The sequence below is a fragment of the Silene latifolia genome, chromosome X (assembly GCF_048544455.1).
Source record: "Silene latifolia isolate original U9 population chromosome X, ASM4854445v1, whole genome shotgun sequence".
Lineage (NCBI taxonomy): Eukaryota > Viridiplantae > Streptophyta > Magnoliopsida > Caryophyllales > Caryophyllaceae > Silene > Silene latifolia.
This window is the reverse complement of record NC_133537.1, coordinates 280,640,816-280,668,636: the sequence shown is the minus strand read 5'-3', so window position 1 is coordinate 280,668,636 and position 27,821 is coordinate 280,640,816. Positions and strand designations below refer to the sequence as shown.

The 27,821-nt window shown below is 32.8% G+C and overlaps 1 protein-coding gene and 1 non-coding gene across 4 annotated transcripts; both read left to right on the top strand.

Annotated features, from left to right (window-relative positions):
- Nucleotides 1–27,821, top strand: LOC141616806 (protein RRP6-like 3). 3 transcript variants are annotated; one of them, XR_012531049.1, is made up of 14 exons: nt 26–373; nt 1,021–1,262; nt 1,357–1,455; nt 1,575–1,658; nt 1,808–1,894; nt 2,733–2,853; nt 3,897–4,099; nt 4,183–4,227; nt 6,535–7,037; nt 7,123–7,612; nt 9,870–10,525; nt 11,009–11,111; nt 11,954–12,042; nt 14,123–14,417. XR_012531049.1 is itself a non-coding variant. In XM_074433955.1 (13 exons), the coding sequence occupies exons 1-12, from the start codon at nt 157–159 to the stop codon at nt 11,076–11,078; spliced, it is 2,817 nt and encodes a 938-aa protein (XP_074290056.1). In that variant the 5' UTR covers nt 1–156; the 3' UTR covers nt 11,079–11,111; nt 11,954–12,239. The 3 variants fall into 3 exon arrangements, 2 of the variants coding, with proteins under 2 accessions (XP_074290056.1, XP_074290057.1); XM_074433955.1 differs by lacking the exon at nt 14,123–14,417 and having other exon boundaries at nt 1–373; nt 11,954–12,239; XM_074433956.1 differs by lacking the exons at nt 11,954–12,042; nt 14,123–14,417 and adding an exon at nt 27,803–27,821 and having other exon boundaries at nt 39–373.
- Nucleotides 25,709–25,815, top strand: LOC141625580 (small nucleolar RNA R71). The gene has a single exon (XR_012535351.1). It is a non-coding gene; the product is annotated as a small nucleolar RNA R71 (small nucleolar RNA).

Below are 27,821 nucleotides of genomic sequence, written 5' to 3'. Positions count from 1 at the left end.
GTATCTCCCCACTTCGTCCCACCGCATTTATCTGTCACTCCGACCCAAACCCATCCCATCTCTATTTAAAAATTTGAGAACAAGCGCTGTAAAACTTGGAAAATTGATTGACAAAACTCCATTAACGAGTAAACTAAGCTTCAAAAGTAATAAAAAATGGAGCAACACAAGTTAACTAGAATGGGGTTTACATTATCCATCGTTGCTTCTTGTATCATCGCAGTAGTCATTGTTGAATACGGAAGAAGACGGCGAAAGAGTAAAGTTTCGAAAAAATCGTGTTATTTGGTTGATCAAGTGAAGCCACAATCTCATTTCAAGCGAGTTTTGGCAGATAATTCCTATTCTTCTTTCAAACATCTCTCTATTAATGGTATTTTTTGTCCAATTGTTTTTTTGGAGATGTAATTATTTTTTTTGGAATGTTGTTTTCGATTTGTTATTAAAACGGATTCGTTTGATAACTATTTGTTGGTGGTTGGATCCGCTTTTACATATAAAACCATTAGTGTTGGATACGGTTATTTTCCGCCAAGTTTTCAACTTTTGGTCTAAAATTAGGTGCCCAAGTGTCATGTTGTGTAAGACGCGCGACCTGCAACCAAAGTGAAGTGTAGTAACATAGGTTACCTCCAAACCAAATAGTTTGCCAAAGTATTTGAGTGAGAGTGCTCGTGAACGAGCTTGTTTAGCTGCCTGTGTTGATGTTATGGAATCATGCATTGGTTCGTTTCGTGCGTGGGATGTTTTTAGCTACTCGAGTTTTTGAGAGTGCTCGTGAAGGGCACTTAAGTGCTGTTCTTTCACTTGTTTATTTCGACTTCGGTAGGATGCTGTTTTATGCCAATATTTCGATTTTCCATGTTAATTTTCAGAATGCTGAAGAATGAGTTTGTTTGAGGACTTTTTTTATGACAAATAAACATTCTTGTATCATTTAGTAGCTAAGGCAGTATTAGAGTAGATTAGTGATGGTGCAAAATGTGGATTACATTTTCTGTTTGTCTTTTAACTCTGCAGATATATCGTCCAACTCACATCCCTACGAGCAAGAGATAAAGACACTGTTGCAGAATCCGGAAGTCAAAGCTGACATTTTTGACAAGATTGTAATGACGAGAATGAATAGTTCACATGTCTGGGTAGAATCAGAGTCACAGTTACGGCAACTTGTTGATGTATTGAGTCATCAAAAGGTATTTGCTGTTGATACTGAGCAGCATAGCCTACGATCATTTTTAGGGTTCACTGCATTGGTACAGGTATTAATTCTCCTCTCCTATTCTCCCAAATGCATGTTGTAAAACATTGGAAGAATGTTAAATGCTGCATTTTAATGAAAGTAATATCAAACAGATTTCTACTGAGAAGGAAGATTATCTGGTGGACACGATTGCTTTGCATGATGTCATGGATATACTGCGTTCTGTATTTGCTAACCCAAGTATTCTCAAGGTAGGTGCTTGTAAAGATAAGACATCTCAAGATTATTATCTTTATTGAATTTTTTTTTTTCTTCGGGAGAGTATAAATAATAGTGTGTAATTGCTCAGTTATTATGCCTACTTGTGCAGGTTTTCCATGGTGCAGATAATGATGTGCTTTGGTTGCAGAGAGACTTCCACATATACCTGGTTAACTTATTCGATACTGCTAAGGTTAATTTTGTTTTTGTCTAGCCTCGTTTTATCCAGTGCTTACTGATCCATAGTTCGAGCTTATGTTGTGTGGCGTAGTGCATGACTGAATCACAAAGGCAACTTTACACTTCTTTTCCATGTTATATAGATTTATTCTCTTGTTGCAGGCATGTGAACTATTATCAAAACCGCAAAAATCCCTAGCTTACCTACTTGAGAGCTATTGTGGTGTTAGTACAAACAAGTTATTCCAGGTACGACCTTTTTTTTAGTTGCATTTTTGTCTTTCGTGGCTTGCATTCTTTCACAGTTGTTCAACTGTCCCGTCGTTTTAATTTTTACGTTATTGAGGGGAACGAGTATTTCAAAAATCATGTTTGCAAGGAAGATCTGTTAAGATACCCTTGCACACTTGACTTGGTGTTTCTTTCTTTCTTCTTTTTATTTTTATATGTATTTTCTCTAACAAAACACTTCCATTATTTTGAGCGAATTAAATCTAAGATTTCGTGAATTACATAGTAATCTTGGATTTTGGTATGGAAGATAACGTTGAAGTTGGTAATGTGCCTGGGAACTAGATCTTGTTTTGATCAACAATGAACTCATCTGTTGTTGGCACACAAAAGGAAATTTTTTTGGCAGTTGTAAGAGAGGGACACTAATATAGTTGTTCCTTGACCATCAGAATTAAGTACTACAACATATTAAAACCATAAATTAAACTATGCATGGGATTACACTCACTCGTGGAATGTTGTCAGGTGCGTTGCAATTGACTTTTGTGGAAGATACAGTTTAAGCTTTCGAGCAATACTGTTTCAAGTAAACAGTTTATGAGCTTGTTGATTATAGGTGATAGAGTAGGCAAATGTAAAGCAGACTATCATAGAAAAGCTTGTGTGTTGAGCTCTCAAACGCAGCTACTGGATTCATCTCTTACTATTCATATTTACTTGCTATTGAAGAATATGGCTATATCTATCATTTATTTTTTTGCATGTCGGTGTCTTCTCGTTTTTTTTTGACATATCTGTCCTCTTTGTAAGTATACCTGAATGAAATTACATCTGATATCTGCCATTTTCACAGCGTGAAGACTGGAGACAGCGCCCACTGCCTGAAGAGATGGTTGACTATGCTCAATCAGATGCTCATTATCTTCTCTATATTGCAAAATGCTTGATTGAGGAGCTCACAGCAAAAGACAACAGTATGCTTCCACCTCTCTGCTTGTATTCTAAGTTTGAGTTGTTTGCAGTCTCTTAGTGCTATGGTGCTACTATTCTATCTATGGCTTATAAATATGAGTCTGATACTCTCTTTTTGAACTAGCTTGAGATTGTGGGAGTGCATTAAATTAGGCTGACGTATGTTTTAGGAATGCAGATTGCCAGTACTATATTTACTTATTATAGGTAAGCAAACTGGAGTGACTGTAAGAGTTTCTTGGAGGTCTTTTTAGGGCTATGTATTTCATGGATATTGTGAAATGAAAGGATTCGTTAAAACATTAATATGTTTAATTTTATGGCCCTTCTTTAAATTTATTCGTTTAATGTACTTTCCTCATGCTTTATCATCTCTCTGTGGTACACTTATTCATATTGTTTCATTGTCATTACCCCTTTGCCTCTTAAGAGTCTCTTTCGCCAAATCAGGAAGTGCAGGGGTGTCAGATGTACACAACCTTTCCCAAGCACTCAGTTCAAAGAGACTGTTCTGACTTCTGACCCGTTTGCCAAAAACCAGACATCCATGACTTCATGAAGGGCAAAAACCGCAAAAGATTTCAAGAGCCGCTTGATTTGGTTCACTATATGATACTCCTCCATTACAATAGGTTGTTAACACTTTTCAAATTTAAGAGAAGAACCTTAGATGTGTAAAGAACCTAGCGGAAGGGAGAAAGTTTTTTCTGAAGCCAAAAGAACTTTTAATCTTAAAATCACTGTGGAAATGGAGAGTATCTGCAAACATTTTAATCAATATTTTTTTTCCTGTGGTATCTAGTAAAGAAGTTATATTCAATTGTCATGTCTTGTATGTTATTGGCTTATTCCTACGCCTTATATTTGAGCAAGAGTTGAAGTACATCGTACTTTTATGTAAAAAATCAGTCGCTTTGTAAATTTGATACGTGGCACTGCTAAGAAGGAAACAGTTGCACAAGTTCTCGTAGCATGATTAGTTATTCATGACATTGTTGGTGTTGAAGACTCTATATCTACCCTTGATAATTTAAGAAGTCTGCAGGCACCGATGAACCAAAAATATTCGCTCATCAGGATGACAAAAATCAACTTCTTCTTGAGGCTAGTCGTCGATCAAATACTACTTGTTTGCAGTTGTATTGGAAAGAGGACGAGTCTTTTCCTGGAGAAAATGTAGCATCATCTATACTTGCCCGAAATTCGGCTTGCGGAGGAGTGTCGTCCCCAAAATCATGTGAAGAGCAGGTGCATTAGTTCACTTGTATGTTTTTCATATAGCTGGTAGTATGTCTTTGATACTAACACTGTATTTTGCTGAATGTAAACAGTTTCAGAATCACATAAGAAAACTCTGCGCGTGGCGAGATTTAATGGTCAGTGATTAAGTTCTCAAACTTGTGGTAACTTTCTGCCTTGTGCATTGCTCATCTGTCCCACTATCATCTTTTGCATGCTTTACTTCTATGTACGAATTTTTGAGCTCTATATCATCCTCACATTGTTTGTGTGTGCGTCCAAGTGTGTTTATTATTAGTGGTTTGCAATTAATGACTATAATGAGTATGTTTTCAAGCTTCCATATTTATATGGGACTTCTGCTACTGCTTCAAAAATCAATGTGTGGAATTTCATTTTTATTAAGATGTGTAGCAGCCTAGGGTGGAAATGAAATGAGTGCCTTACCAGTGACGCTGATGAAATAATCTTCTATTTAATAAATGCTCTAGTGGTTGCGTGGGTGGAGTCTAGTGGTTAAAACTTGGGTGAAATTCCCTAGGGTCTCGGATTCAAGCCTTTCCGAGACCAATCTCGTGGAAGTTATTTATGGCCTGTGGCTATGACGCTCTCGGGGGTTTACTCAGTGCGCAACAAAGGTAGCGGCTGCGGGTTCCCTCGTCATCCAAAAAAATAAAAAACAATGCTCCAGTGGTTATGGACAATTCTCTCATTTTCTATCCACCTCTTAGCTTGACAAGTCATGACTTATTGCATTCTGAAGTTACATGTCAATATCTATTATTAAGGTAGTACTGTATTAAACCTCGGTTTCATCCTTGATCATGGAATCAGTCATTGCAGCATGATTGCGGCCCGTGCGCCAAAAATGCAGCCGCCATTGCCTCAAAATTTGGTTACCCATAATTTGTTTGAGCCTTTTTCTTTAGTTTCTCTTCAAGTCGTTTATCCTTTTTCTCATCTGCTTCCATCACCTCTTTAAATGTTGAGCAATTTTCACTCCATCTTTGTCAGTAGCTTAAAATGATGCAACCTTTACTAATAGGAGGAGATGTTGGTGATTGGGTAAACTGAGAGTATTTGTTTTGTTTACAACTCTCAAGGAATAATAATGAGGTACATAGTAATTAGTATTTCTTCCATTTCTTAACATTATTCTACATTTCTTTTCAAAAACGCTAGACGAAATATATATTAAAAGAACAGATGGAGGACCACGCTGTCTATCGGTCATTTGTCATCGAGGTGAACAACCTTTTAAGATATTTAAAGTCAATTTAAGCATCTTCAGAAAAGATAAGTCCAAAGAAAGGCATAGCTTTAAGTTTTTTTGTTGCTGTTTGTGTACTTGAGAAAATTTTCGCTCTCCATTATAAATTCATGTTGAGCAATTATGGATTATGGTACAGTACAACTTGTATAACTCTATAGGTTTGTAATTTGTTCAAAGATTGAAGGCCAGGAGGGTTGGATAACTCTATAGGCTATAGTGTGAGAGTGCTTGAACCCAGACTTCTCCCAATGCCTCAGTTATAAAGTCCATGGCCAAACTCTTAAAAAATTGTATAGGTCTCTTGTAAAAGAAAATAGTGATCTGGAAAGTCTTCTTTAGGATATAGTATTACAGTGGGTAACAGCTAACTTGGAGATGGTTGATAATCATCGGATTTAAGAGTATGTTTTTATTGAAGTTCCAACGCTGGAAGGCGTAGGGACATGTAGACAAAGCGAAGTATCAATGCAGGATGTCTATTTCATTAGATTAGTGTTATGGAGTTGTTTCTGGTTTTTTTTATTGCTCTATTTCCTTTCATGTCTTTGTTGGTCTGAATGGAACTTTTTGAGCTTACAATGTGATGTAACTTTTTGTGCATCTACCCTTTTGTCATATTTAATAAACAAAAACAAGATGTTGCTGATCTGTGATCCTGGACTCACCCATCCAATATAGGTTCAATTAAGTGTTGGGGGATGTCAAAATTAATTATTTTCACTGCATAAAGAGATAATTGTAAAAAATGATCCGATCGTACTGAGAAATCACTATAATATTAATTGTCCATTTGTCTTGATGAAAGCAGAATGTTCCTTGAATGGGTGTATATCCGATCACGTGTTACAAATAGTATTATGTGCTTGGATATTTCTGGATGACCCATAATAAAATTGCGTTGAGAATTGCATTAAATGACTTGTACTTCACATCTTATCAATAAAAGGAGGCGCGACCAGCTTTGTGATTCGTTAATTCTCGAGTGAGGCTTTTTCCTTTACTTCTGTTGAGGAATTAACAATAGTTCGGATAGCTTTGAGTTCTTTTGCGGTCTCTGTCTCATGCTGAGAGAATTTCTGATTTGTAATTCTGTCACATAGGAAGCTTTTGATTCCTTTAGCTACCAATGAATACAACCTGATTTTTGGATCATTTGGTGTCTCCGTTTCAGGCTCGTGTACATGATGAGAGCTTGAGATATGTATTATCGGACCAAGCTATTATTGCTCTTGCAGATAAGATTCCATCATCGGAAAGAGATGTATACAATACCATATTTAAAGCTGATCAAGAGAATGATTCATCTTCTTCCTTAATGTCTCCCTCTCCTATCATCTGTAGTCACTGGGATGATGTCCAATGTTTATTGAAAGATGTTCATATCAACCGTGATAACTTCTTACAGGGACTTCTTCAAAAGCATCTCGGTCCTTGTGGAACTTGTTCACTTTCTATCTTCAACTATAGTTTGTTATCTAAGTCTAACCTTAAATTTGCAAATGGGACATTCGCTTTGCAAAGCCGGGTAAAAAATGGGAAGTTCACTCCCCGTAAATCTTCTCGTGACCTCTTTGTTCAAAAGTTCTCCTGCAAAGCTCCAGTTTATCATAACTGTCGGATATACGCCAACGACGGCCGTCTACTCTGCTATTGTGACCGCAGAAAGCTTGAATGGTTTGTTATTTTCTGAATAAAATATTTATGCTACTTGCATATGTAACTGCCAGGTCTGCCACTTACTCTAGCATAACCTTTTCAGGTACCTAAATCGCCAGTTGGCAGAACTTATAGATGATGACCCCCCTGCTATTACTCTTCTGTTTGAACCGAAGGGACGTCCAGAAGATGAAGGCAATGACTTCTATATCCAAAGTAAAAGAAACTTATGTGTTGGTTGTGGTGAGACAAAGCATTATTTACGGTACCGGATTATACCTTCTTGCTACAGAATGCATTTTCCTGAGCACCTTAAAAGCCACCGTTCGCATGATATAGTCCTGCTGTGTGTTGATTGTCATGAAGTTGCTCACGCTGCAGCCGAGAAATATAAAAGACACATTGCTGCTGAATTTGGAATACCACTTTATGTGAGGAAAATGGTGGATTCCGGCCAACAACTTGTTGAAAGACCTGAAATGGGTGAACATGATGAAGCAGGAGTTTCACCCCTGCAACTCCGAATAGCAGCTATGGCACTTCTGCGGCATGGACCACGAATGCCGTTCAATCGCCGTGACGAATTGATGGAGGTATGCAAGTCATATATTAAAAGCACCAGCATTACTATTTGATGTGATACTGCATATTTTTTTTGTGAGCTAGATGACAATATTTTACTCGGAAATTTACATTTGCTGCATCATATGGCTATCATGTGTGACTTGTAGGGAGGAGGGCTTGATGTTGGGTTGGATTGGAATTAGGGCAAGGGAGGGGCACTCTTGTCATTTCCATACTTTTGTAAAAATGTACTCCAAATGAATAGAGAAAATAAAAAAATACGGAGGGAGTATATCTTAATCTCCCACCGCATGTTCACCCTATTTTAAAAATACAAATTTGTTTACGAAAGTGTGCCTTTTGTGCATGAGGGACATGCTTTCGTTTTACGCCATGGGACATTGAGCCCTCGTTGCACAATGGGCAAAAGTGTGCGGGGTTACCTAATTCGCTCGTCCCCCCTCCGAATTGCGAAATAATTCGAACGAATTAATTCGCAATTCATTTTCATCTTAATTCGTCGAATTATTCGCTGAGATGAGCGAATTATATGATTATGCTAAAAACCAAAAAAAAATCAGGAAAAATTGAAGTATAGACAAGATACCTAGTTATTTTGAAGTTTGAACTTTGAAGCCAAGCACAATGATTTGATTCACTATTGTAGATTTGTAGATTTAGCTTTAATTTGATTTTGATTTCTGACGGGAAGATGATTTTTTTTTAGCTTTGTTGATATAAAAGGATAATCCTTTTGCGAATTGGATTCGACGAATTACCGAATTTTAAAATAATGTAATTCGCCAGCGAATTGAATTCGCTAAATTGAGCGAATCGCGAATTAGAATTAAGAAAGCGAATTGAACGAATTGCGAATCCGTTAACCCTGTCTGCCTTGTGTGCGTGAGGCGCTTGCTTTGAAGTTATAAGCTTGCACCTCGCCATATATACTCAAATAACTCAACTGTTTCTTCAAGTATTAGCGAGTTTGGAGCTTAGACCTCCATGTAGTAGTTTTTTGGTCGACAATGAAATATATGGGGACATTGTAATCCTTATGAAGCAAACAACTTAGTTATTAGAAGTTCAACAACCTTCAAAATGAAGGCCTTTGCTGGTGACTGTTGCCCTACTCTCTTAAATTGAAGGCCTTAGACGGCGGCAGGCGCACCTTTAGATAAATTTTGGAAATTTCAACTTTACCTTGTATACTGAAGACTTTTTGGCTACTTCCATTTTCAAATTTATGGGCATTTCAATTTGCAAAGTGAACCAAACTATCACTTAGTTTCACCCTTCGTCATCTCGGTCTTGGATATAAATACTCAATTATGTGGACTCTCAGCAAGTCTATTTCATGGGCTTACTCTTAAGTCTTAACCTTTGAAGGTGAGGTTTGCTGAGTGTGACCTATAGTCTTGGGAGTCACAAGATTCCTCAACATTAGCAGATTTGGTAAGGTTGGCCTTCTTTATGCACATGAATGGCAGCATAGCATTAGGCTATTACTAGCTGGATATCAAGGGTGCTGATGAGATGATTGTGTAAATGCTGATACATGACACTCTTTTATACTCCCTCCATTCAATATTTATCACCCCATTTCTCCATTATATATGAGAGGTATTATATTGAAATGGGGTGATAAATGTTGAATGGAGGGAGTAGTTAACTATATCTGACTTGTTAGATTTTGGCGTGTGATGGTGGTTACCCAAGTTGTTAGGGAAGATTAGAATTCCAGTAGACAAGTTTGCTTTTTAGGTAGCGGCCACTAGTCATCCAATCGACCTTCGCCTGCCTTTCTGGTCTTGAGAATTTTGTTCTATAATCTAAATGGAAATCAAAGTTCCTTCTTGAGGAGAGAATTTATGGGGGTATTGATCTGGGGGTTTTGATTCGGTTGGCCAATTAAGAGCCTGCGTATTCTGCCAAGTGCCAAGCTGAAAGACTGACCAAGGATTGACCTTTCCTCTTATGGTAGGAGGACATACTCGTTTGAATGTAGGGCCTAAGTTTACTAACTTTGGATTATTTCATATTCCCGCTGCCCATGGCTATCTACTAAACGTCTACTGTGCTGATTATCATGTGTACATGAAATGTGAACGCTGGGATGTTTTACTGCTTGTAGCCTTGTAGGTCGTGACTGTGAAAGCATAGAAATCTCTGTTGGTACATGCATTGTGAACGCTGGACATGTTTTACTGCTCGACCTTTCCTATTTGTTTTTTGTGTACCCCGATAGAATTATCTCATATATATTCATGCGTTTTTTTTGTGAAGATTCTCAAAACCTATTACGGAGGGAGGGAAATAACATCCGAAGATCTTGAAAATGCTTTATTGGTTGGCATGAGCGCTCGCGGGAGGAGGAAATTTCAGAAAAAGAAGGGGGCAGCCCGTAAGAAGTCTCCTGTAGCTATTTTCTTAGACCAGGTACAAGAGGATACCAAAGAAGATACAGCTGCATCCATCAACATTGATCTTGAAGAAAGCAATAGACTCAATAAATCACTGAATATTGAAGATGAAGCATCATATCGCCATTTAAGCGACAAGTCTGAGGCTGATGTGAGTTCACTCTCTCAATCTTCCGAGTTGGAGAATAGTGAAAATGTGTCTGCTGTTGGTGCCACACCTGTGGCTGTAGCCGGTAGTGAATCGTTGGAGATTGAAGATGTGACCCTTTCAGATGCTGGAAATACTCTTGAGACTGATGAACGAGGATCTAATATAGGTCCTCTGAACCTTTATAGTAAAAAGGGTAGATCAAAGGCGTCCTTATTGGGACATGGTCCTCACGGGAAAGAAGTTGTAGATTATTTGCTCAAAAAGTATGGAGATGATGGGGTTCAACAATTTTGCCAAAGGTGGAGGCGAGTTTTTGTTGATGCTCTGCATCCTCGTTATCTCCCCGCTGGATGGGATGTAAAACACAGGTAGGATGTTTTATCATTATGTTTCTGAACAAATGTCGCTGCTTCTATATTCTCCCTTCTGCACTTTGATGATGTTTTCTATACCTAATCATGTATTTTAGTCTTTATTAGAACAAATATTTTGTTCCTTTTTTCTGTCTTTTCTTGTTCTTTTATGAGAGGAGCATTGGCGAATGTCATGGTGCTCCTGAATGTCGGAGTCCTGAATTTCGTGTAATCCATTTTTGTTGATGCTACTATAAGACTATTAAAGTCTAGCAGTAATGCAAACTTGATTAGTTATCCTTGAGGAGTACTTTTTAATGTGGGATCATCAACCTGTTCTTACTTCATTCACACACAAAAAAACTCGTGTTATTTTATTCTTTGTTATTCTCGTTTTGTTTCCTTCTCTGTACCCTCTCCCGCCATTCCTAGTGTTTTTCTTCATTAATACTCCATATTTGCTGAGAAAAATTATTGGGTTTTGGCGCGATTTTCCAGTGGTAGGAGGGACTTTGGTGAATTCAGTGTTTATAATCCTACCAAGAAGCCTTCTGGTGAGACGCAGTGAAAGCTGCTTCATCTGCATCCGGTTTTCAAAGAGGTATGGCTCTACTGGAAGATGCATATGGATCCAACTTTTTTTTTTTTTTTTTTTTTTTTTTTTTTTTTGCTGTTCTTCCCGGTATAAGGACTTTTCAGGAGATAAATTTATACGGAGTATTTATACCGAACTCAACATTACAGTGTCACTTGAGACTAGTTGAGAGTTATATCTCCATCTAACTAGTTTTATACCCGTGCAAAAAATGTACGGGTCGTAATAGCAGACGCTATCATTAGATACATGAACATATAAGTGAGCGTGATTAAGTGTTCAATACCGTGGCAATATATATAATCCATATTTGGATATTCGAATATTTGATAAATATTAGATTTCAATATTAGATAATATATAACCGTATTTTATTAGACTTATTTTAAAGGTATTTGACATGTTAGACCCGTTGAATGTATGTAAATTGCAATATTTTATGTAAAGCGTGACATTTTAATTTATATTTTAACATAACTAATCTATATCTATCTATATTAATAAAGGAAGCTTTTTTCGAGCGATTACAGAGAGTCCAACTCTTACGAACTACCTAAAATTATTTAAATTTTAATTAAGATATAATTTAATACATCATCTTCTTAATGTATTATTAGTATCATACGTTCCATATGAAATTGATTACAAATACGTATTTGAGTTGTTTACAAACTAAAATTCTATCATGAGATTAACAACCGTAAGCAAACAAAACCTCCATGTGCCTATATAAATCTTCATGCCTCATCGTTTATCAAAACATATAATTAGTTGTATGTTTTTGGTTCTTTTTCTTCTTAATTATATTTTCGTTCTCTAATTAAGTACCATCTGGTTTTGTTTTGTAGGTACAGAGGACTAATACTATGTGAATTCATGCATGATTCTACTTTGAAAGCTCGCATACAATAGTAGACTTGAAAACTAACGAATTCAGGTAATCATATCTAGGTTGGTGATTATTAGTTGCGAGAACGATCTCAGAGGTGCGTTTTTTATAGATATATGGGAGAACTACGTGACAATTTTTGTCACTTGAACATCTAATAACATGATGATCCTGTTATGTTATTTCATTTATGTTTAGTGGTATAAACTGGTATTTTTAAACATAGCGTTAATAATATCAATTAACTGATGATTTTTTAAATTCGACCTCATATTTGTTTTGTCAGGCTTAATTTTGTGGTGGCCTTAATAAGACTGTGGACTTCATTTTCTTTTCCTTAAACGTCTCTTTCATAGTAATTAATTCCAAAATATGTAATAATTAATTCCAAAATATGTTATGAAGTTGGGTAACTAGCTTCTTGCCGTTGGTGGATTTGGAATTCTATAATGTTTCAATTTTAAACTTTTTATTACTTGGTGTTGGTGGTACATGTGGGGAGAGTCTCCATTGAAAACCTTTTTACGGAGTATAAGTTTAGAAGACTCGTGATGATCCTACTTAGTTTCTGACTATTAAATCTGCATGTGTGGAGAAGCGAGACTTTTACCGTCCGGCATAAACCAACTTGAGATTTTTACATTAAAAGTTGGGGTTTTGAACGATATTAGAAAAATCTAACTTTTACAAAACAGTACACTTAAAATTAAATAAGACTTCTTTATCTATAAGATAACGTTTTATAGTGCATGTAATTTTGTAGTAAGATAAGAATTATTACCGATTGATCTTACTAGCTATCTTATTATTTTATTTGCCCTAATTATTTATTTGTCTTTATATTCTCTGTGAGAGATGTTTTAATTAAAGGCCAAAAAATAATTGAGACAGAGATAAGCTAGCTTACATCGGAATTATTAGCTACGATCAGGACTTTTATCACACTCCACTCCAATGAATACAGAATACTATATACTCCCTATCCTTTAATATTTGTGAAGGATAATAAATATTCATAAATGGTCATAGATTAATACATGTGAGGTAATATTCAAGAAAATCATTATTATTATATATACAAACGATGATTATTTCGGACAATTATATGGAGTCCAACCGTCACGAGCTACTTTGAGTGCTCTTATTGAAAGTTGAGATTTCAAGCGATATTAGAAAGTCCACTTATTATAAACTACCTAAACTTATAAGCTTAAATTTTAACAAATAATATAAATATATATTTCTTTACCTTATCTCCACATCAATTCTACACTATTGTGATAAAGACTTGCAAAAAATATTTCTTTCACACATATTTTTACCTATGCTATATATTGTCTTTTTTTCAATGTTGGTTTGTTTTAGTTTACAGAGTATACATTGTTTTAAATTTGATTTGATTAATAACGCCAAGTTGTATATTAGTTGTTAAAATCACTTGTGCTCGAGAACGAACAATATGTATTGAGTGATAAGTACACGTTTTTTTAATACGAATATGAGAAGATGAGAATTTTAAATTAAGAAAACTTATGCTCGAAAAAAATATAGATTAAACGGATGGAACATCAAATTTTTAAGCATAGATTTTGAATTTTGAGTCAAATGAAGAAGTTGATCTTAACATGCATTAGAAGCCAAAACGAGTCAGATTTAGAGTAAGTTTATACGAATAGTTTAATACGATCGAGTTGAGTATATATTAAGAATCTATCTATATTAATAAAGGAAGTTTTTTTCGATTACGAGAGTCAACTTTTTCTGAACTACCTAGGCCTAAATTAGGAAATTACATTAATATAATATATACTTTGTGATGTGATTTGCGGTGGTAGAGTATAGGATGGATAGGTTTCTCAATAGTATTTTACGTAGAAGATTGTGTATGAGTTCTAATTGATATCGATTACCAAGAGCTAACTCTATCGATTATAAATACTCATTGATCATTGTTGCACGCATACACCCAAATTCAAACCAATCTTTGTTCCAACTTTTGTATATTATATGTAAATTGATTGATTTATTTTATTTTGTATGATTTATTATAGCATTGTTACGTTCTTGATTATCATTGATTTATATTTTCTAATTAGTTTGTTTTGTTTTTGTTTTATCGTTTTTGAAGGATGTATCTATAGTCTATGAGGAACTACAAAGTACGGAGTATTTTCAAAGACAAAGCATACTGACATGAAGACATTGTATGGTTTGTAAACTCGAGGATAATAGTTACTACTTTCCATATACATGTAGAAATTATTAGCTTTATTTTTATTTTTATTTTTAGTATCAAACGAGTTACAAGAACAGTACAATATCAAAGTTCAGAAAATTGAGGGAATTCGAACCCGTAACCTATTAGCCATTGTAACTACTCTTAACCAGTAAGTTATACGTTGAAGTTATTAGTTCTTTTTATTAATTTTTTTTTCTAATTGGATTGCACCAGATTTAAAATTAACTCGAAGATGCGAAGTTACTATAATTTCTACATGATATGCGCTAGATTTAAGAGTAGAATGCAAGTATAATTCAAATAATGAAGTTCAGACTATTTGATTTGTCAGACTCGGTTTTTAGTGAAAGTAATAATGTAATTTTTTTGCCCTTGCAAACGTAGAACAACTGATAATTCCCAAAAAGCTTAGTTGTATACGTGACAGTATCAAAGATGAAGTAGCATAAATTTAATGGTGTTTGTATTGGAGTGAACACAAGAATCATTATCATTATATATATTAATCCTCTAATATTCTTACTGACATGGCATGATATGAGAACCCTTAAAATGACATGTCAGCTATGTACATATCATAGTATATTGCGTAATAAAAATCAAACACAGTAAATATCTACATGATTGATAAACTAATATCATTGACTATGTTTATCCATATTATTATGTAGAAAATTTCCTTCCATTTCCATCATTTTTGCTTTAAATGCTTCCGTTATTTGTGGATAGTATCATTTACATATTTGCCATGTATTGTGTGCTCCAACATAAACAAGGAAACAAAATATAAAATATGAAATATATAATAATAAAAAATAGTCATAATAATAGATCAAAGGGTAAACGGAATATCTATATTATTCCTGTAAATATGAAATATTTATATTATTCATGTATTATCTCTACCATTTATAAAATAAAAATGTACAATTTTACATTCGTTTTCCTATTCCTATATTATCATCTCTAATATTATGGTGAAAAAATTTACTAGAAAAACATATAATATAAATACATGTCAATACACAATACATTTCTACACACTACCAAGCAAATCATACGTAACTAATATTTAAGCAGAAGAATGGCTCAAAAAAACACCCTCATCTGATCCATAGCTTTAAAAATCACCTTTATGACATCCACCATAGCCGATAGACCTGTCAAACGGGCTGGGTCATACGGGCCAGGTCAAATACGTCTTGGATCTAGGGTTGGATTAGGTTCAGAATAAAGGTAAAAAAAAAGTTAATAACGTTTTTTATTTTACCATTTTTTAGCCGAAAAACGTACTTTTTAAAATTAAACATATTTAATATTAATAATATACTCCTAATTATATTAATTACACGTCGTAACTATATTAAATGATTATAAAAATAAAATTATTTTATTATTAAATGATGGAGTATAAAAGTTATATAAAACTAATTTTAAAATTTGTTTTTTATTTAAAATATTAAAAAGATTTTTTTTATTTCAAATAAAATATAAAAATGTCAATATTTTAATAATATTATTGATTTATCTTTGACCCATTGGACGGGTCTGGTCCGATTTTGACCCTGAAATAACGGCTTATTTCGGGTCACGGGCCAAAATTTACGGGTCCTTGACGGGCTTGACCATTAGATACGGGGTAGGGTCGGGTTTACGGGTCAGGTCAAGCTTTAACAGGTTTAAATGGACATAATAATGCGATGAGCAGTCTCAAATAAGCTCATACCATTCATGACAATTATTATATTTAAAATAAATAAATTGTGCGGTTGTAAATAATATTGAATACGGAGTTTTTTCATAAAGTTATAACTATCCATCTGATTTAAATAACAAGTACTACATTACATATATCCAACAAATTTAATTCGTAACTCTTACATCTCCAATGATTGTTTATATAAATGATAATTACATACTAATTTTTGAAATTTATACAAACATGTTTTATATAAACAAATTAAATTATAATTCAATGAATTTCACGGGCCTACTTTTAGAATTTTAGATGCATATGGACATATGGTATTAAGATTGTACACGTAACCATTCTAATTTGTTCCATTTTATATTTATAAGAATTATTTTAGCGATTATAATTCTCTTTTTAGTGGTAATATATATTAGCTGATTCTATTCATCTGACTATAAAACAACCCGTGAAATTCACGGGTTCAAAACTAGTGATTATTAATCCTTGCCTATTTAGTCTTTAGAGTTTACATTGGTACTTAAAGTAGATAAGAGAAGAGATAAGTTAGGAACTTTAAAGATGTAGAATTTTACTTTAGACATATCTATCACCTATCGAGTAAAAATATTGATTAATAATATTTCCTCATAGTTATATTTATACGCCTTACAACTTCAAATAATAATAATAATAATAATAATAATAATAATAATAATAATAATAATAATAATAATAATAATAATAATAATAAAAGTTTTTGTTTTATACAGCCCCAACGACTTCAACATATTTTTAGCATTATTGTATAAAAAAGTCGCTATATCCAACTAACAAAGAAGTAAAACTACTTTAGACTTTTTTTTTGGCATAGGATGAACGTTTTTGTGATATTGATTTTTTTTTTTTTTAAGTTAAGAAAACTAGATTGATCCTTTAGAGTAGGACCAATTTATATCATTCTTTCGAATGAGATATATTTAGGAGTATTTGTTTTGCTTAATGTGATCGATTATTGCTTCTGCCTTATCATATTTTCATATCTAAACTATACAGTCTGTCAAACGCACTAATAGTGCAACTTGATTGGTTTGAAATATAGGGAACAATATGAGGTTGAAGATGAGTGTGTAATAGGTAAATAATACTATACTTCCAGTTGTATACTAAGCATTGTATAATCACTATATTTTTATCCGAATTTATGTGTAATTTTTCTGAGCTTCTTAAAGTTTAATCTTTTATGTTTAAGGGGTGAGTTCAGATACTTTATAGTAAAGTTCAAATTCTTTAAAATAAAATTCGAAAACTTTAGTAAAGAGCGCGGATTTTACACTATACAACTGATGGTATAGTCTACTAATTGTGTATAATAGGGTCGTCTATTTCAAGAACATAGTATAAGGTTAAGTCACTTAAGTGTACTTCGTATAAGATAGTCGTTGACTTCTTAACGAAAGTTGAGTGTATAATATGGTCGTCTATTTCAAGAACACAGTATAAGGTTAAGTGTACTTCGTATAAGATAGTCAATTAGTCATTGAGTTCTTAACGAAAAAACCTATTGTACTGAAAAAGTTATATGCTCAATAATGACATCGTTTTACATTTTTTTAAATTTACGGATCGTGTTTTGAGTTAATGTATATATATTATTAATGTTACGTAAAAACTAAAGCAACAGTCTCATCCAACCTCTTACTCCATACTTTTTTCTCTATCTTTTAAGTCAGATTCAACTTTTAGATATACTCCCTCTTTAACATTTTCAGTTTTATACCGGATAGAATACTACAAGTAGGCCCGTGCATCGCACGGGCATTAAATCTATATATCTATATAAAAGAGAGTTTTTTCGAGCGATTCTAGAGCGTCCACATCATCAAAAATTAATTTAGGAAAGTTTCATAAATAATATTTTCCACATAAAAAATAAAGTGGAGAATCTTTTAATTATTATAATATCTATATTTCCTATTTTATATTCATGAGAAGTTTCTAATTTTTATATAAAAACTTTGACATTTCATTTGGCAAAAAAATGTTGTTATAAAAATTATGAAGATAATGTAATTAGATTCGTGGTAAAAAATGCTTTCATTAGAGTATAGATTTCATATGATTTGCACATACGAGTATTAAAGATGGTGTACTTCTTTTAATATGTTGTATGTCCCACATCGAAAAACAATGTTAGTGTGGATTATAATAAGTATAAATTATAAAATTGTCCCACATCGAAAAATTAACATAAGGTGATTGATCCTATGATTATAAATAGGAGTCATCATTGGAACCTATATACCAACCAAAAACCTTTTGAGTCTCTTAAGTATTGTTTTGGAGAGCTCTTAAGAGTTTATATCATTATCTTCACAGTATGATATATACATATTCTTTCTATATTATGGATTATATTCAAGTGATGTTTATAATCTATATATAAAAACTTATACATCTCATTTGCCAAAAAAGTATTATAAAAAAAAAATGTACGAATTACAACGTAAATATCTTTAAGTTTACATTATAAAAAATTTAAAAAATTCATATTCTCATTGTACTTTATAGGTGAATCAAATAAGATCCCACATGACCATATTTTGTCTTACATATTGCAAAAAATCGTAAAGATTCTATTCGTTCATGAATAGTGTAAAAAAGGAATGTTGTATTTGGTCTTGAATCGAGGGAGTATAGTATTTGCTCATTATTATTAACCCGGGTTAGATGTTGAATTATGTGCAAAACAGATGGTGTATTTCTAAGTATGTTATTTGTCCCACATTGAAAAATATGTTGGTGTGGTGAATATATTACGTATAAATAATAGAATTGTCCCACATCGAAAGTTTAGCATAAGGTGGGTGATCATATGATTCTAAATCGAAGGCATCCTTAGAACCTAAATACCAACCCAAAACCTTCTGAGTCTCTTAAGCATTGTCTTGGAGAGCTCTTAAAAGTTTATATCATTATCTCCACGATATGATATATATGTTTTATATTATGTCAAAGTGATGTTTATAATTTTTGTATAAAAACTTATACATCTCATTTAGCAAAAAAGTAACATAATTTTTTTTTTGAAAAATTATATAATTAGATTCGTGGTAAATAAATGCTAGGATTAGAATATAGTATCATATTATATGCACTTATTTGTTTGTCCCACGTTGAAAAATAATGTAGATGTGGTAAATATACTACATATAAATAGTTGAATTGTCCCACATTAGAAGATTATCATGAGGTGAGATATCACATGATTATAAATATGAGTCATATTTGAAACTTAGGGGTATCAACCCAAAATCTTTTAAATCGCTTAAAAATTATCTTAGAGAGTTCTTATAGAAGTTTGTATTAATGACAAACCTTAGTTACAACAATACCATACAAATATTAATCACATAAATATTTATAAAAGCGATTATATATTACTATATTAGTGATATTATAATGTTTATTTTAAGACAATCGATAGTATAATAACTTTATTTAAGATAAAATCATAATAATAAAAAAAAAATGGGTGCTAAATATACATAAATTGGTTATTAATGTGTCATATAATGATAATCTCTGCACTAAAATAGAAAATTTAAGAATTATAATACAATCAAGTGCTGCATAAAAAGATCTTGAATCCACAAACAAATCAACAATGAGCTTTTTTACTTTGATAAATAGTATAATTAAATCTGTTTAACTTTCAATTATAGGTAATATTATGCCTCATTACATTTGAGTAACTATAACACATCATAATTTTTAGCCATTAATAAAAATCACACCAGAAAAAGAAAATATTTTGCATTTATTTATACATTTTATTGCTCCCTCAATTACATCTTCAAAGTCGTGTTAGGATAAAAAAAATGTAATTTAAATCATATCATTTGTACATATTTTAATTGTGACAAAAAATGGAAAAGACGTATGAATATAAATAAATAGTATAGTATTTTCTCATTATTAAATCGGGTTGGATATCGAAATAGGTGCAAAAAAGATGGTGTACTTTTTCGTGTGTTATTTGTCCCACATTGAAAAATAATGCAGGTGTGGTAAATATACTACATATAAATATTTGAATTGTCCCACATCATAAAATTATCATAAGGTGGGGTGATCTTAAAAATTAATTTAGGAAAATATCATAAATAATATTTTTTTATGTAAAAATAAAGTAGAGAATCTTTTAATTATTATAATATATATTTTCTATATTATATTCAAGTGATGTTTCTAATTTTTTTATAAAAAATTTTACATTTCATTTGTCAAAAAAATATAGTTAGGAAAATTATAAAAATAACATAATTTGATTTGTGGTAAAAATGATATCATTAGCGTATAAATTTCATATAATTTGTATATATATAAAATTGTGTATTTCTTAGTATTTTATATGTCCCACATTGAAAAATAATGTAGGAATATATAAAAATAATAGATTTGTCCCACATTGAAAGATTAACATAAGATGTACTGGTCTTATGATTATAAATATGAGGCATGCTTGGAACTTAGTTATCAACCTAACATCTTTTGCGTCTCTTAAATAAGATGTTTTGACTTTTTATCTATCTATCTATATAAATTATACTCCCTCCGTCCCGGTCAATTGTTGTCTTTTCGTTTTGGCACAAAGACCAAGGAATGAGGAAAAGGCCAATGACTAAATGACAAGTGGAACAAATTGAATGAGAATGATAAAATTACTCATCAAGTTCATTCTTAAAATAGAAAGGACAACAAATGACTGAGACACCCCAAAATGGAAAAGGACAACAAATGACCGGGACGGAGGGAGTAAGACATAAGATGTAAATATTAAGACCTTATAACCAATTTTTGTTTACTAAGTTAATTACCCCCGTTGCAACGCACGGGCATCCAAACTAGTTAAATAAGAATAGGAAGTGTGCTGAGGAGAGAAGGTAATTAAATAGAATAAGAAAACATGGAGGGACCCATATATAAAAACTCAGCAATCAATCAGAAGTCAAGAAAAAACTTAGCTTTTATACTATGTAGATTAGTTCAGTTCCAATCAGAGAATAACTATGATTGCTATTCTCATCGGAGTTTCACATATATTGTATACGCCGGGTTGGCGTCTAGACTCTCGAGTGTATGCTTTTGTATCATTCCCCCGTTTGGGTTCTTAACGCTGTGTTATAAAGGGAGTTCCAACCATATAGACTCAAAATCAATTTTAATTTTGTATTAACATTTTTTTTTGAAACATTGAGTACAGGGAGGACCCATAATTTTTTTGCATGGCAGATTAACAAATCATTTAGAACACGGCGTGTTCACTTTCAGCGTGTCATATATGAGGCATACATAATTTTGTGAGCAGTAAACTAATTTATTAATTCTCCCTCCATTTTAATAATTTGTTTACTTTTTTTTTTATTCTTCTGAAGAATATTTTAATCCAACGAAAAAAAAAATTAGTAATTGAGATTGCGGGGTAGTAAAGATGGGATGAAACAAGCTTGCCAGTTGCCATGTAGATACTATGCTGCTCTTGGTTATTTGTGCTGGGGGATTTAACAAAATGTCAAGAAACCAGTTCAATTAAAAGTTTAAATTGATGGTTGGAGTCTAATGATCGGTTTTATATTCTCACACATAAGGTATCAAAGGCGGCTTGATCCTTAAAATGCGTGATTTGGTAGTAGTGTTTGTGATAATGTGGTGTAGCACTGTGGAGGGGAGTAGCATTGTCATGGTGCGCTGTGGTTAGCCTGATTTGGGACGGAGAAGTATCAGAAATGCGGGAGTTTAACTCCTTCCAATTGAAACGGAGAAATTGTTGAATTTCTTTTTTTTTTGTGTATGTCAATTGTCAAATGAGCCATAAGGGTAGAGCTGGCAAAAGCTAACCAGACCCGACCCGCCCGAAACCCCACTTGATAGAACCCGAAAGTTGGGTGAACCGAAACCGACTCGACTTGACCCGACCCGAGGTTAAACTGAAAACCGATACAACCCGAAATTGTATGAACCGAACCGAACCGTTACTCAACCCGTAACCCGATTCATCCCACAATCCGACTTGACCCGACCCGTAACCTGATTCATCCCACAACCCGACATGACCCGTAACTCAATTTACAACCCAACCCGACTTGACCCGATTTATGTATGTAAAAAAAAAAAAATACTTTTCGAAATTTTCGAACTCCAAAACGACTAGTCAAATAAGTGAATAATTTTGTTTTCCCATAATTGAACAATTTTATATTATACACTTAAATGTTATAATTAAACTTTTTTTATCGCCTTAAAATTGCTAAAATTGCCCGTTTAAATGACGAAACTACCCTTTTTAAAAAAAAAACATTTCCCCAACAAGCATACTCCTCAATTTTTGAAATACATGTGCACATCTGCACCTCCCCTTCTTACATTCATCCTAACTTGCACCTCCAATTTAAAATAATTTGCATCTTCAACAACATTATTCAGAGGCCTTAAAATTAAATAATTGCTGATTCGGTAATTTCAGATTCATGTAGTATAACTAATCTAAATTTTGCAATTGAAAACCTGGAAATTGAATTTCACAATTAGTTTTAGCAAATTCAATTGGTCATGGGCATTATTTCTGGAAATTTGACAAGACAAGGAAATCGAGAAATCACGTACAAATTCTTGAAATTGAACGAAATATGGGTTTACGGAAGTTGGAAAATCTTATCTTAATAAATAGAACATTTAGGCCCTATTCTTTTGGACTGAAATTGTCAGAACTTAATGGAGCCGAATCAATCAACTTAATGGAGTAGTGAAATGAAATTTGAATTGAATGAATCGAATCGATCCAATCAATCAAATAAAAATAAAAGATAATAATAATAATAAAATTAATACCAATAATAATAATAAATATTATAACAATATTATTTATTATTCATTATTATTAATATATTAATATAATATAATAAGAATCTAATAATATATATAAAAAAATAGTAATATAATAATAAATATAGTAATAATAATATATTAGTAATATAAATAATAACATTATTAATAATAATATAATATTAAATAATACAATATATTAATTATAATAACTAAAAAAATAAATACGATAAGTATAATATAATATTATAAATAATTTTAACAATTAATATAAATAATAATAATAATAATAATAAAATAATAATAATATATGAAATATAATAATAATAATAATAATAATAATAATAATAATAATAATAATAATAATAAATATGTTATTAATAATATTAATCAAAATGAATAGATTAATAAATAATAATAATAATAATAATAATAATAATAATAATAATAATAATAAAAAAAACAATAATAATAATAATAATAATATAATAATAATAATAATAGCTGAATTGAACTGAACTGAACTGATCTGAACTGAACTGAAATAAAAATAAAAGATTATAATAATAATAAAATTAATACCAATAATAATAAAAATATTATAACAATATTATTCATTATTCATTATTATTAATATATTAATATAATATAATAAGAATCTAATAATATATATATAAAAATAGTAATATAATAATAAATATAGTAATAATAATATATTAGTAATATAAATAATAACATTATTAATAATAATATAATATTAAATAATACAATATATTAATTATAATAACTAAAAAAATAAATACGATAAGTATAATATAATATTATAAATAATTTTAACAATTAATATAAATAATAATAATAATAATAATAAAATAATAATAATAATATATGTAATAATAATAATAATAATAATAATAATAGTAAAAAAAAAGTAAAAACAATAATAATAATAATAATATAATAATAATAATAATAATAATAATAAATAATAATACTTTATACTACTAATATTGCCATTAAACATAATAATATAATAATAAATAAATACCCCCTCCAATCCTCTATTTTCTTCCTCTTTAGATTGGGCACAAGGATTAAGGAATAGAATATTATATTGATAAAGAGTTGGGTGGGGTTTGGTGATAGGAGATAGAGATGAATAATTAAGAGTTAAATAATGAATTGTGGGCCACAAATATTAAAGTAAGGAATAAAATAGGATTAAAAGACTTGGGTGGGGTGTGGTGATATGAGAGAGGTATGAATAAAATAAGGGTAAAAGTTACCAAAAATAGAAAGGGGAAGAAAACCTGAATAATCCGTTTTAAAAAAAAACAGTAAAAGTGGGACTCGCCGCAAAGAATCTGGATTTAATTTCTAAAAAAGCCATTTTGTACGTAAATATTTACGCTTAGGTTTTATACGTAAATATTAATAAATAATTTAAATCAAGAATAGTTCAGTCTAAATTTTTACACAATAATAAATTACAATAACAACAATAATAATAAAGTACAATAAATTTTTTTATAATGAATTATACCGCAAGTGCCCAGATCTGTTAATGCAACAAAAACGCGGACTAATATTAGTGTTAAAGAATTAATCCGATAAATTAATCAGAAAAATAATCTGACTTATCCAATTAATCACACAAAATTTCAATTTAATTACATAATGTGAAACAATTAAAAAATTTAATATTTAATAAACAACTATGATGAATTCTGTCCGAGCAATATCATATGCTGGAAAAAGAAATCGCACAATTAAAGAGAATAATAATTTAATCAAACTCATTCATCAAATTATTCTTTTAAATTAATAATTCACACACCACATAAATTAATACACCATATAATTTTTTTTTTTAAAAAAGTAAAAGATTTGCTGAACAAGAAAATTTGTATGAGGTACATTTAAGAGTAGAAATATACTTACAAAAATTTTAAATCTGGACTTTTTAAAATAACAATTATGAAAAAAGATAATTATATTTGAGCAAATATAATATAAAAACCTAAATCACCAGTAACTAGCGCCTTTGCCATTGTTCGTCAGAGCCTTCTTCTTACTTGGTTCCGTCTCATCTTTTTCAGTGACGTCCTCGACCATAGTGGGCCCATCAAGGGTAGACCCACTCCTTAAGGTAATAGCATTAAGGGTCTCCTTTTGATCCGTCTGCGTCGGTAAATGTCCCGGAGCTCGAGTTGTATTCTTGCTTGCCAATTGAGCAATCTGGCTCTCCAGCATCTTCATCTCGGCCTCTCTAGCTTGAGACTCTTTCAGCAACAAATTTTTCAATTCGGCAAATTCGGAACCCTGGGACTGCTGCTGCTGCTGCTGCTGAGGGACATACAAAGGCTTTTGATATGGTTGCTGCTGCTTATGAGGGGGCACATAACTGCTGATGCTGCTGCTGTGGAGGTGGAGTCGGATTTAGGACATTTTGGCTACTCCACCTCAAGTTCAGATGGACATTCGGCTCAAAGTAAGTGTTTGTCTGCCTATAATGTTGAAAGGCAGCACAAGACTCATAGGGAATAGGACAATGGTCTGAAACATGTCCCTCAGCTCCACATCTTTTACAGACGAAAGGACCGTCTGACACAGCATTCACTTGATAGATCCCTCCTTTCGAAGCTCCTCCCAACTCGTACTTACCGAATCTCGCCGTAAGAGCCTCTAATGCAGCTACAGAAGGGGATTCAGCACTTCTCCGTTAATTTCCCCTGGAATTCCCATACTCAACTTTATGGGTGGCCAAATCATCAATAATTTTCCACCCTTTAGTCTCTCCAACATTCTCCTGGAATCTACCATTTGCTGCCGCATCCAGGATAGCCCTCTGATCGTCATAGAGCCCATTATAAAATTGATTGCATAGGCTCCATTTCTCAAACCCATGGTGCGGAATAGTTCGCACTAGCTTCTTAAAACGGACCCATGCCTCATGAAAATTCTCATCAGGACCCTGTTTAAAGCTCGTGATCTGAGCTCTAATGACATTTGTCTTCGAGGCAGAGAAATATTTCTTGTAAAATGCCAGGGCCAGCGAATTCCAATCAGTGATCCCGTTAGCAGCTCGATCCAGGTCTCGGTACCACTCCCTTGCAGCATCACGAAGAGAGAATATAAACATAGTTTCCTTCACCTGGTCCTGGGTCACACCGGTTGGTGGGGGTATGGAACAACAGTAATCAATGAATGTCTCCATGTGCTTACCTGCATCTTCATTTGCAGCTCCCCCGAATTGGTTTCTCTCAACCAAGTTGATATAGGACGGTTTCGGCTCGAATTTTCTGTCCGTCCCTAGTAATGCGAATCCCTTATAGAGATTCTCAGCTGTCGGCTCAGAGTGACTGGCTATACTCGCTTCTTCAGCCATGTCTGGAGATGTGACAGTCTCAGCTGAAGAAGTAGAAATAGGTGACGAAGGTGGATCCTTCTCAAAAGCTCGTTCTCGTAGTAATTAGACAGAGTACTCAGCTCTTCCCCTGTCGGCAATACTCTAGATGATCGTCTCAATTCACGCAAAGTCTTCTCAATCTCGGGATTGAACGGTAGTAGTTCACCACCTTGTGACCTGCGCATAAGAAGAAACTACAAATAGAATATGAGAATAGTTTAAGGAACAGATGCCCCTTAAACTAAGAGAAAGACTAAAAATAGAAACAACTAAAAATTTTAAACAATTGCCTCCCCGGCAACGGCGCCAAAATTTGATGCCCGTCGTTGTGTGCACCAAAAATAATATTTATAGTCCAAACTACTACTATAGCTAGTGGCAGTCAGGGTCGAACCACAGAGAGGCGATGCAATCAATAGTTGTCTGATTTTAGTCTTTAAAGTAACAAGTGTGGGGGTTTGATTTGATTTTGTCTATAGCTAAAGGCAATAAAAGACAGTAAACTAAATAAACGGATGAAATCAAATATTAAAAGGGTGCTAAGATGGTCAGTTCACTATAGTTTCGGCGGCAGTATACTAGGTAGGTCTAAAACAAACACGTGAGACGGGAAAATAAGAAGTCCTTTCGGTCCATTCTTACAGGTAGCATCTTTCGATCTCGCTACAGGTCCCTAATATCACTAATACTAACTTTCGTCCTGAAAAGTGACTAAAAAGGCTAAAATAACTCATCTTTCGATCTCATTAATCTAGTCGTCTTAATTAGGCAGGCTATTTCCCTTCCCTATCTTTCGATCTTTATTGGGTCGGTCACATCCTAAACATTCAACTAGTCGCGTGCACTCGATTCGTCAAATATGGAAATTAAATTAATTAAAACGAAGCATATCTCACGGGCCCAGTCGATCGACCGGATAGGCCAGTCGATCGACCATGACGCGTCTAGGTCTTCCTATTCTAATGCCGCCTAACCTATAGATTCCCTACATCCTAGCACAGGGTGCTTAGCTACTCATACTAGAAATAATGACAGCAATAGACTTAACAATTAAAACATTTGAATTCATGCTTAAATTAATTAAACGAACAATTAACATAAAACAATAATTTGGCTTCGGGAGATCTAACCTAGCAACCCTAAACTATCAGTAAATTAAAGCAATGAAACTGAATATAAGAACAGAAGAGTACCGTGAAGGGAATCGCAGAAGAAAGATCAAAACCGATTGCAAAAAGAACTTTATTAATGAAAGAATCTAAACTAATGTATGTGTAGAACTTGATGATAAAACTGAATTAAAGCTTGATGATTATTCTGAATAACCTAAGTTACGTTATATAGAATATCGCGTAACACTTATTCCTAAACCTAATATACAATGGGCTTTGGAAATCTCGTTCTATTAATTCACGTCAGAATTAACGGTATGGTCGATCGACCATAGCAGCGGCCGATCGACTGAACTATGCTTTGAACAAGAGTAGCTCACAGAAAGTCGTCGTTGGTCGATCGACCATGAAGGCGATCGATCGATCGTTAGGCTGATAGTCCGCTTCTAATTCTTCATAAAATTATCTTTCAGGCCTCGAAATGCGCACCAA

Bases quoted from the DNA above. Each gene is read 5' to 3' on its own strand.
- LOC141616806 (XM_074433956.1), top strand. From the start codon at position 157: ATGGAGCAACACAAGTTAACTAGAATGGGGTTTACATTATCCATCGTT. The intron at 1,895-2,732 runs GTACGACCTTTT...CCATTTTCACAG, and splicing joins GTACAAACAAGTTATTCCAG to CGTGAAGACTGGAGACAGCG. The intron at 4,100-4,182 runs GTGCATTAGTTC...GAATGTAAACAG, and splicing joins CAAAATCATGTGAAGAGCAG to TTTCAGAATCACATAAGAAA.